The sequence below is a fragment of the Hyperoodon ampullatus genome, assembly GCF_949752795.1.
Source record: "Hyperoodon ampullatus genome assembly, contig: scaffold_524, whole genome shotgun sequence".
Classification (NCBI taxonomy): Eukaryota; Metazoa; Chordata; class Mammalia; order Artiodactyla; family Ziphiidae; genus Hyperoodon; species Hyperoodon ampullatus.
In genome coordinates, this window is record NW_027640862.1 from 1 (window position 1) to 11,970 (window position 11,970).

General features: G+C 47.9%; 1 protein-coding gene across 1 annotated transcript; it reads left to right on the forward strand.

The window, feature by feature from the left end:
* Window positions 1–2,663: 2,663 nt before the first annotated feature.
* LOC307070014 (DPEP2 neighbor protein-like) lies at window positions 2,664–4,443 on the forward strand (the record flags this gene model as incomplete). The annotated part of the gene is made up of 2 exons (XM_079728633.1): window positions 2,664–2,730; window positions 3,857–4,443. 2 exons carry the CDS (start codon window positions 2,664–2,666, stop codon window positions 4,117–4,119), a joined length of 330 nt encoding a protein of 109 aa, XP_079584759.1. The 3' UTR covers window positions 4,120–4,443.
* Window positions 4,444–11,970: the final 7,527 nt, after the last annotated feature.

An 11,970-nucleotide genomic window follows, 5' to 3' on the forward strand; every position in this document is an offset into this window, starting at 1 on the left:
TCTAACAATAAGCGATGTTTCTATGGGTTCCCCTTAATAACAGTTTCCACTGGGGCAGAATTCAGTAGACCCTGAGAAGATTCACACTCCAAACTACCACACTTAGGACGAAGGCTCTTTCAATTGATGTTTTAGTTTAAATTTTGTTTCCTGCCCCCAAACATCCATTAAGCCTCCAGGAGAAGGAAAAGGGGATGCGACTAGCAATAAAGAGAAATTTTCTTTACAACAATGGCCATGGCAAGCTTAGGCACTTTTGGTGAAATCTCTCTGGGAAGTACTGACAGAGGAATAAAAGGCAAACTGACACAGAAATATTGCTTGGTGTGCATTTCCAGGCTCTGCCTTCTTTCTCATCTCTTGGTGGCAGGTGGAGGAAGAGAAGAAAAGGTTAAACTTTTTTATAAACCAGCAGAATAAGCTTATAACATCCTCTCACTATCTCTGCATAGGTTCTAGTCTCTGCAGCATTATATAAGCTTTGCCCAAAGTAATGAACTGTTGAAAGTCAAATGTAATACTTCACCAAACAACGTAAACATGCTTGTGCACTGGAAAGGGTTAAGTTGCAGAGAACACAGATGGACCCAGAGCAACCTTTGCCGAAAGAGAATATTGTGCTAAATGTACAGTCATAGCTCTTTTCCATATGAAGAAACAGTCAGAAGGATAAAAGAACTTGGTCAAAATCACACAAGTCAGTAGGAAAGAATCTGGTTTGTCTGTCCTCAGGGTTGTGTTCTTTAACCACCAGGCTAGCTCTTCTCAAATCTGATTCATGCATAGAATAACTATACACCTCTGCTTGCCTTGAATATTCCCTGTTTATACATATGCCTGCTGCAGTTTTTAATATTGCCCACTTTGACTCCCAAAAGCAACCGAGAATACACAATAATTTGGTCTCTCTATCCATGGACCACTGTGGTGGGACTGCCCAGGAAGCTTATGAAAAGTGCAGCTTCCTGAGCCCTACTCCAGATCTAGATAAGTTTTCTGAGGGTTGGCTCAAGAATCCAGGTACAAGGCCTTTGAAGTGGTTTGGGGGAACCCCCAGGTGATTCTCTCGCTCTCTTAAGTTCATAAACCGTTTATTCTGCCTCCCCCGGATGCCCAGCCAGGTCCTGTTCAGGTAGGAGTCCCCACACCACATCAGAGGGATGCTCCCAGCCAGGTAATCTCCGGAGCCTTGGAGATTCTGAATGGTCTCATGCTGGCCCACCTGCCGTGACAAACCTCCGCCAGAGCAAGCATTCCCCTTCACAGTTACCTTCTACCACTCCCAAAGGCAGTCTGCTCCAATGAGGCCTGACTTCGTCTGTCCTAACGGGCACCCACTGATTCAAGCAGTTTAGGGATAGAAGGTGCTGTGGTTCTCGACCAGGGTGGCCCAACCTCTAAAAGGGTAGTCCAAGCAGTCTCTACCTCCAGGGCACATCCCCTCTGCAACAGCCCCAGTAAACGAAGGTCCCATCTTTGCTTTTTCAAGGTCGGCAACAGGGAGTCCCCTCCTAAAGAAGGTTCTCTCTCATTACCACACTATCAAAGGCTGCCCCAAGTGTGGTTCCTTCCTGTGGGCCTGATCAGGCTAAGGGCAGAGTTGTCTCTTTCCTTCTCTGAGTCGGACCAAGTTGTCTTACTAACCCCTCTTCACAGTGTTGACCGTGATTTTCACGGGGGCTGCTGCTGAGCCTTTATCTCATCCTTTCATGGTGGAGAGAGACAGGATTATAATGATTTTTACTTCTAGGGCAGAGGGGAGTGTAAGGATTATGTTGTCATTTTGTATTATGTCCTTTTGTCATGAATTTGTTTTGAATTTCATATTAAAATGAGCCCACCATTCCCACTTTGTGAGGTCATTCAGCACCCTCATTTTGCACCTTTAACATCTCTCTCAGTACCACTTGGAAATGTTTGAAACGGCATGAGCTTGTCCTCACATTCCTATCAGCTGTAAATCTGGAGCCCCGACATGAACGTAACCATTGAGCAGAACCCCTCTCCACTACCTGTGTAACACGGGGTAGGCCCCTTAACATCTTGGTTTTTTTAAGCCCTCAGGTGTAAAAATGTGAGGATTCTATGAATTTATATTTGGGGCAGGACAAGGTCGAGAAGAGTGTGTCTTTGCTTGTATTCTTCCAAACTGGAATGTCTTCCCTCTCTTCCCCATGGGTCCAAATCTCACTTGTCCTTCAGGCCCACTGCCAAGGAGCCTTCCCTGATTCCCCAGTCCACACAAGTCTCTGCCTCTTAGGGTCAGTGCCATACAACCTAGCTGTCTCTTAACGTTAATCTTGCCTCTCAAGCCAATTTCAGAATGTGGGTCTCTCGCCCTCCTGGGGCCCCTGGGGCTGTACCAGCCCACCTGCATGCCCCACGTGGGGTGTCTACTAGACTAGGGCATGGGCGGGGAGGCCCAGGTGTGAGGGACCAGGCAGAGCACCTCTGCCTCCACCCTGCTCTCCGCCACAAAACTGCCCCTCCTCCTGAAGCCTGACCGCAAGTCACAGGTTCCTTATTATGACCTCACTGGGTAGTGATGACCTCACAGGCCTTCTCACAGTTTCCATGGCAGCGTAACTATGGAAACGTGCTGCCCTCAGAGAAACTTCCCTACCAGTTCTCCACCAGATACCAATCTCTTTGGTTGTCTGAGAATGTCTGACCGGATCGTCTATATTTACTCAAACCTGTGCTCTGTTCCCTGGCTGGGCAGTGCAGCAGGTACACCGAGACCGGGCATCTGTAGAAGAGGCACGGTGTACACACAACCTCACCTGGCTGCCACATGTTCCTGTGGGGCTTGCCCACTACGTAAACCTCAGCACTTTCCCAGCTGTAAGTAATACCAGTGACCTGGGACACCTTCAGGGTCCCACAGTGCTCACTGCTGAGGACAAGTGAAAGGTCATCCCTGAACTAGTGTGCAGGAAGCTTCTGAACTTTATAAATGTAGCCTTCCGCTTTGGGCTACAGGATGCTTCCATTCAGACCCTTTCCTGATTGGCCTCTTAGCAAAAGACAAGCTCATTTTTGTTGGCAGATGGTAAACGGAGCAGTTTGAGGAAGAGGGCCACTCTTGAACCGCACCTTCAAACCCAGGCACCTCTGTGCTGTCATGTACACATCTATATCGGTCTCCTCAGACACATCCCATACTGAGCTGCTGAGTACTAGGGGAGAGGGTGGTGCCATATTCATGGGAAGACCGGAAGAACCAAGGGGGGTGATGAAGTGCTAGTGAGACTGGAGGGCTGAGCAGATGGTGTCCCAGGAGGCTGGGTGGATGTGAGCCTACACTTGGTACCCAGAACCCGGTTCTGAGTCTCCTGATCACTCTGCCTCAGTATTTGGCCTTGTTCTAATCTAGATAAAAGTATCGGAGGGCTAGAGTTCAGTGTGGTTGTAACAGGCAGTATAAATGGGGCCCAAGAGGGGTTGCCAAGGTGGGAGGGGTCCTTAACCAATTTATATTAGATTATCTTTTTCCAAAACTTGAAAGACGTTTCCATTAAAGCCTCAGAAGTGACACACTGCAAGAAATGTTTTCTCTGTTGTGGAAGGGAGAGATGAGAGGATCATGATTGCAATTACTTTCGGGTTCTACTGTTTTCCCTGGCAACGGTGAAGAGACTACCTCACCTGATGCAACCGTAGGCTCTAGGAATTGCTTTTGTAGCCAGTGTCCCTTCTCTAGGGACTCATAGAGGTGATGGGCCAAGGCTGTGTTTCGGATGTCAAGCAGATTAAAGGTCTTCAGCCAGAAACTGGGAGAGACATGAGAGAGGGAAATTCTGGCAGGAGACTGTGTACAGCAGAAGTGACTGATCAGCTCTGCTTTTCTTTGCAGCAGCTGTGGCTCCCATTTCTCCTCCTACACCTGGTCACTACCATGTCCTCAACCGAGGGTGTGGAGAAACGCAGTTGGGCCGGCATGGGGAGACATACTGCCTGGTTGGTGGCTACCGGGCCTACGGGGATGCTCCTTTGGCCACGCCAGCAAAGGCGGAAGCCGAGAAGCCAGTCCCCAGGTGTGCTCCCGAGAGAAAGCACGCTCCGGAAGAGTCGGACGAAGATCTCGGTTGCTCCAGACCCAAAATCCGGCGATTGTAGCATGGTGCCAGGAGGCGGGCTCCACAGAATCTTGCTGGCTGAACCATTCTGAAGACAGGGCAATGGTTTAACTGCCTGAGGCAGCGAATGCCTCTTCCTGCAGTGACCCCTCCCGCCCACCCCCCACTGCCCACTACCACAGATTAGAACCTGCGTCGTTCTGTCCGAGCCTTCCTCAGCCAGGAGCCTCCCTGCACACTCAATGGCCATAAGCCAGGAGCCTCAGAAAGTGAGGTTTGAAATGAGAGTCTGCCCTGAACATCCCAGGGCGGAAGCTGGCCTGGAAGAAAACCTGGCATTCCTCTGCTCAATCCTCACGGGCCCCTTTGTGAGCTGAAGAAAGTGAAGTCTGCACTCTGCGAGCCGAGGAGGATGCAGGAGCAGAGACAGGGTGCAGAGAAGCCTTAGCAGTCTACCACATGGGCTCCTGCCCTGAGCCATCGTCAGCGGCCTCCACCACAAACCAGGGGGGAGCTGGGCTTTTTGAAACTGAAAGCAGCAATCTGTGGCTTCCCAAAGAGCCTCCTGCCTGGGGTCTCAGGAGGCAGGATAGAGAGGCCCAGGAAGCCCTGCTCCCTGAAGCAAGAACAGGATGGAGAGTCAAGCAGCACGCACCCCGCCCCGAGGTTCACATGCTCCTTTATTGCCAGCCCTTTCTGTCCCCAGTGGGGTCCCTTACTGCTCAATAAAATGTTTTTCTGTAACAGATTTGTAGGGTCGCCAGTGCTCAGACTTAGGTCACTACCCCTGTGCTAGGCACTCCTGCCACCCGGGAAAGGTTCCAAAGGTGGAACAGCTCCAGGGGGTGCCAGGGATCAGAGCAAAAACTTGAGAGGCTGGGGATGCAGGAGTTTGGGCACAGTCCCTAAATCATCTCAGTGGTTGAGCTTCTGTGAGAAGGCACATCCCCAGTGTGCGTGTGTGTGTGTGTGTTGGGGGGAGGGGGTCCCTAGAGGAGGCAGCTAGAGGGAGGGCCTGAGGCTGGAAATGGGGAATGGCGTGCGGCCTCTGAGCAAGCACAGGCACTTAGCCCTTGAGGTTTCTGGGAAAGCTAGAGCCACAAGGGCCATGAGATAAGGCAAGTGTAGCAGCAGAACCCAGGTGCCAGGTCTTTCTTCAGAACCTACACTTCACGAGGCCGGGCCTTCCACGCTGAGGTAGGAGGGATCCTGGCCAGAAGGTCAGCCAGCAGCTCTGGGACGAAGGTTGCTGCGGCGGGGGCTCTTCTGCCATGGAAGCGACTTCATTTCCTTCCACACAAATAGCCTACTGACTGGGTTCCTGCTCTGTTGAGTAAAAGGGTCGTTGACTCTCCCCAGAAGGTTGTTCAGTTCACATCCCAAAAGTCCCTCTATTCAGGCCCTGGGGAGGTGTAGCAGCTCCTGAGGGCGCTCTTTCATGAGGCTGTCTGACAGAAGTGGGGGAGGTTCCTGATAGTTCCCAGGTGCTGGTTCAAGTCCCCAGAGAATGGTCATGCAGGCTGCGGAGTCAAGTAGGTGGAGAGAAAAGGTCGGGGGCAGAAGGCCCCCTCCTGAATCCAGAGCTCACAAGGTTACCCCCCCCCCCATTTCCAGAAATTATCTCTTCCCCCACACCAGCCCCCATGGCCCAGTCCCGGGAAACTGGGAGCCCAGAGCCCTTGTGGCCACAGAGACCCTCGCACGCAGCCCTCGGGGTGGGCGGGGCCGGCTGCAGGCATATGGGGACGAGGTGTGCTCCCGGGAGGCCGTGGGCTGCAGGTGGTCCTCTGAGAGAAGCACCCCAGCTTGGACAGGAAGGTTAGAGGCGGGGGAGAGCACCCTAGGGCGCCCCCTCGGAGCAGTGGGAGTGGGAAGAGGGGCGGGGGTGGAGGGAACCCGCGATGGGAGGCGAGTGGGCTCTCAGCAGAGGCCAGCTTAGCCCACGGGAGCTGCCTCTGAGCAGGGGGCGGGAGGGCAGTGCCGCCCTGTGGCTGCCGGGCTTCCCGGATCGTGGGTCTCCGCACACGGGTCAGGGTCCTGTGACTCTGTATCCCCTCCCTCACCCCGCCCCCCTCGCGAGGCCGCGCCGCTGGGTGGCCTGTGTCGACGGGCAGAACCCCATCGCCTGCCCCTCTCAGACCCGCCTCTGCCCACCTGCATTGCCCTGCACAGCTTGCGGCCCGGGGGCCTCGAAGGTCCCCGTGCATGCAGCCAGCGGCCTCTGCTGTGCCTGCTGCTCCTGCTGAGTCTGCTGCTGCGGCCGGTAACCCGCGTGCAGACCACGCTGGGCACCTCCAGCACCCCAAGTCCGCGGGAGCGCACGTGGGCCCTGATGCGGGACTTCCCGCTTGTGGAAGGGTGGCTGCAGTGTGTGCGGGCTGTTGGGGACGGTGGGGGCCTAGCCTGGCCCTGGGCAGGGGAGGAGGTCCGGAGCATGCAGCGCTAGTGGGGAGGCTCCCTCACACCAGCCCTGGATGTCCTCTCCATCATCTATGGATGCCCTTCCCCTTCTCTGTCATCCCCTCCCTGGCGGGAACCCCTCAGCCCAGGGCTCAGCTGCTCCTAGTATAGTCTGTGTGACAGTGTGAGGTGGGGGACCCCCAGGCTGGCCCAGGCCAGGCAATGTGTCCTGCCTGATCCCAAGACCTAAGGAGCCCACCCATTTGCCTTGACCTCCCTCCAGCCACACCAACATGCCCCTGGTCCTGAGGCAGTTTTACCACAATGGGCTACAGCATGTTAATCTGCGCAATTTCAGCCATGGCTAGACCAGCTTGGACAGGCTGAAAGACAGTCTCATGGGTGGCCAGGTACCAAAGGGACACACAACGTGCCACCATGGCTGCTGGGGAATGTGGGGCACTTTGGGGGCCTCAGAGACCACAGGTTACTCACATTGGAACGAAGTTACCATAGTGACCTAGAAAGTGCCATGCCATGGATGCTGGGGGCTACAGGGGTCACAGTGAGCCCACCTGACGGGCTGCCAAGTACCACAGAAAAAGCAACGCATTACATGTGACTTCTGGGCACAGTGAGTGCTGTGCCAGCTGAGGAGGCTATGAGAAGCCCAAGGAGTTCCAAAGCCCAAACTAAGCCCTGGCTTCCCTCAGTTCTGGTCAGCCTACGTCCCATGTCAGACCCACGAACGGGATGCTGTGCACCTTACCATGGAACAAATTGACCTCATCCGCCTCATGTGTGCCTCCTATTCTGAGCTGGAGCTTGTGACCTCAGTTAAAGGTAGACGGGGGACTTCCCTGGTAGTCTAGAGGTTAAGACAACATGCTTCCACTGCAGGGGGCTCGGGTTTGATCCCCGGTGGGGAAACTAAGAGCCCTCATGCTGCGCGGCATGGCCAAAAGAAGAGGTAAACAGACCGGTGGTGGTGGGTGTTAAGGACTTCAGTAAGCTACTCTTGCCTCTGAAAATGATCATCTGACCTACCTGCCCCCAGCTCTCAACAATACCCGGAAGTTGGCTTGCCTCACTGGTGTGGAGGGCGGGCACTCACTGGACAGTAGCCTCTCCATCCTGCGTACCTTCTATGCGCTGGGTGTGCGCTACGTGACACTCACCCACACCTGCTACACGCCCTGGTGAGCACCTGAATATATTCAGGAAAAAACGCATTCACCCTTTTTGGCCAACCAAACAAGCGGGCAATGCAAATCAACACTGCAAAGAAGTCTCACTAGGCATTGGTCAAAAGGGCCATGCTGAAAAAGTGTAAAAACCAGAAACGCAGGACAAGTCAAGGAGAAAAGGGAGCTTTTTTACGCTGACGGGCGGGATGTAAATTGCCAACGGCCACTCTGAAGAAGTGTATGGTGTTTCCTAAAACATCTAAAAAACAGAGCTACAGAGCACAGGGCACTTCCACTCATGGGCTTATATCTTGAGAAAACCAAAAATCGACAGGACACAGGCACCCCAAATTTTAGGGCTGCTGTGTTCACAAAATCCTCGACTCGGGTACACCTTAAGTATCTCATGAAAGAGAAAAATGGATAAACAAGTTGTAGTACTTATGTACAATGGAATATCACTCAGCCATGAAATCAATGTCCTAAGACTAGTAGCAGCATAATGAGTGGATTTAGGTACGATGATTCTAAGAGAAATATGTCACACAGATAAAGAAACTTATCATAAGATATCAGTTATAGACGGAATGTAAAAATCGCTATATGAACTAAATTACAAAACAGAACAGAGTCACACATTTAGAAAACACACTTATGGCTGCTTAAGGGGAAAGGTGAGGTGGGGTGATGCATAAAACAACAGTTTGAAATTAGCACAGATACCGTTCAATCAACCAAATATGTAATAGAGAAGACATACTCATTGCTCAGTGAACTGGACTCAACACACCTTATTCACCACAGAAGAATATATCCACGTAGTAAGAATCTTAAAAAGTATTTATTGATATTTCTCAGTAAGTGAATATAGTGGGTGTAAAGGGGCACAAACACAGCATTGAAAATCAGCTAAATCCCATTATAAATACAAATTACAAAAAAAAGCAAAGATAGTGAAAGAGAGAGAAATTCTTATAAAATTCGTTCAGTGGCTGTGATGCAACCTGGATTGACCACATCTAGACCCACAGCTGGAAGAGACATAAGGCTGGACACTCTTGGGGGCGACCGGATTGGTGAGGTTGCGTGAGCAAATGCAGACCCTTTAAAGTAATACCGCGTGCTACCCATTCCATGGGTCAGAAATCTCCAGGTTCAAGGGAATCTTCCTACAGCTAAAACATGCATGGGAAACCCAGAGGATGGTACACCATATGATCGGGAAACGTTTCTAAAATGCACCTCATTTTTCATCTCGTGGTGCTCGGGTTCCCATTCCAGCTGCTTTACCAACAATCTCCCCACTTGGAGAATCAGCACCTTTAACCTCCTGTTTCGTACAGTTTGCAATTTGTCCAGAGCTTGAACGGGTAGAGGGGGAACCAATGAGAGATCAGCTCTAGGTGTTTGGACAGACACATGTCACTCTAATTTCCAATCAGGAAGAAGAATTAACCAAAGGCTCTGCCTGCCCCCCGGAACCAGAATAGGGCCTGAAGCAATCCTGCGGTTTGGAGGCCAGCTCCCAAAAAGGCGAGTTGAAAAATGGATCTCAGAGGCACTAAAATTCACAAACCTGCAGGATAATAAATGATAACTTTCGTACCTTATTGAGGTAAGGCAACGAAGAGGATTTGAAAACAAGGCAGAATTGCAGGAAACCGTTTTCAAGAGGTAGATCGGAGTCGCCTTTAAAGCACACGAAAAGCGGCAGAACTTCGACAATGATGCAGTTGGCCAAAATGGGCGTACGTTTTTTTCCCCTGAATATATTAAGGAAAAAACGCGTAGGCCCTTTTTGGCCAACCAAGCAAGTGGGCAATGCAAATCAGCACTACAAAGAAGTCTCACTTCGCATCGTTCAAAAGGGGTTTTACCATGTTTGAAATTCCAATATTTTAGCCTGACACGTTTTTGGATTTTAGAAAAAAAAATATTTTAAATGAGACAAAAAATCATTTTTATGACCCAAAAAGACAGCAATAGTTTTATATTTTTATCTATTTGACTTGCACACAAAAGTCTCATGGGGTTATGTAAAGCAGTCCTGTTGGATGCTGTGCATGGTGCAAATATGGATTAAAGCTTTGGAATCTTAAGCTTCACTCACCTGAAACTTTTAAATTAGGATGCAAGCAATCCTTTCCAACATGTGAACAGAGAAGGACACTGTCTTTATTTTATTTGTCAGGTAATTAATCTGTCTTTTGCCCCAAGGAGAGAAACACCTGGCACTTCTATCAATGTGTTGTACAAAAATCTTTGAACACAGAGTGCAAGCAGAGGCTGATACAAGATGTGAAAGAAAAAAAAAAAAGAGAGAGACCCCTGTGGCATTTTCTCCTAACTTATTGCAATCTCCCATTTAAAATGTGGGAATAATCAATCTTCTGAGGAAAAAGGCCCAAGGAAGCTTTTTGCTTTTGTGGAATAATGCAATGACTAAAGATTTCATGAGGCAAGAAGAATTAATGAGAATGACCATGAGAAATCAAGAAAAGTCAGATCCATGGATGAAGTGATGTTTCCCTCTGTGAATCAATGAGAAGTAGGAGCAAATGAAAAGAAAGCTGAATACAACATTTTCTGAATAAATGTAACCTTTCAGCTGTCATAGACAAATTAATGCTCACTATGATACAACATATTTAGTTCAGAAAGTTAACTTAAATTTAAAGCTTAACAATTAGATTTATTGAAGAAACGAAAACATATTTGTGGTTTAGAATATATAATGTGTTCTGCAACAGATAAGAAGATTACATAAATAAATAGAAATAAGACTAAATAGAGGAAAATAACAAATTAGATGTTATTAACATTAAAAACTGACACTCATCTAAAGAAAGAGGAGAGACAGAAAGACAGAAGAACTTATATCAAGTATATATTTAAAACTCCTAAATAAGAAGTCTTCACATGTTAAAAAAAAAAAAGTCTTCAATAAGAAAATAATGTAATAGCAAAGATGGGAAAAATATACCAAAAGATATTTCAAGAAAGAGAGTACAGAACGTTAAGTAAACATATCAAAAGATGCTTGGCTTCTTAGTAGTCAATTAAATGCAAAAGAGTCATACCTAGAATTATCACTCACCAACCAGAAAGTTCAAATGAAAATGACAGGTATTATCAAGTTTGACAAGAATGTGTGTAATCCTTGAATCTCATTCACTGCTGCTGAGGATGAAAAATCATACAAATGTTTTGAAAATATTTAGAAATATCTAAAAAGATAAACAGATGAAAGCTATGAATCAAAAATTTTACTACTACATGTATATTGAACAATAATTTATACACATACCACCAAAGCTCAAGTTCTAGTATGTATATACCAGTGCAATTCTCAATAGACCCAAACTGAAAATCACTCATATTGTAATACATTTTGGAAAAAATTAATTAATAGTTAAATATTTACACTATGGAATCCTATGCAACAGTGTCAGTGCATGACAACAACAACAGGCAACCATATAGGCGTATTCATAAACAACATAAAATAAAAAAGCCCAATCCAAAAGTGATTTTACTGTGCCATTACATTTATATAAAATACAAAATACAGGTAAAGTGATCTTTTTGCTAGATACCAGAACAATATTAAACCTTAAGGGGAGTCACTAGAAATGGACAAGGGGGGCTCTGAGTATCTGGCAATTTTCTGTGTCTGTATCTAGAAGCTATGTATAGAGTGTATGCAGATTCTGAATTTTCTGAAATTTGTCATTTCCTTACAAACCATGCATATTTTTAGTTGTTTTTTATACATAACAAAAAGCAAAAATGATAGACTAGGGAAGGTAATTATATTAGCACTTTAATATCCATGCTTTTCAAGGTGGAAGTGAAAGGTATTAAATACTTGACATTGTGATTACTTCTTAAACGTAAGGTGAAAATTTCAGATGAATAACTAAGACATACTTCTTCATACATCATCCTCAAAGAGGAGGGGTAGAAAGGAGTATTATTTTTTTTTATTTAATATAGAACAGTTAAGATAGAAAATAATGAAAACAGACTAGGTTTAAAAAAGAGCACACTGGACTTCCCTGGTAGCTCAGTGGGTAAGAATTTGCCTGCCAATGCAGGGGACAGGGGTTCAATCCCTGGTCTGGGAAGATCCCACAGGCTGTAGAGCAACTAAGCCCGTGTGCCACGACTACTTGGCCTGTGTTCTAGAGCCTGCAAGCAACAACTACTGAGCCTGCATGACACAACTACTGAAGTCCAGGCACCTAGAGCCCATACTCCACAAGAAGAGAAACCACAGCAAGGAGAAACGGAAGATAAAATAG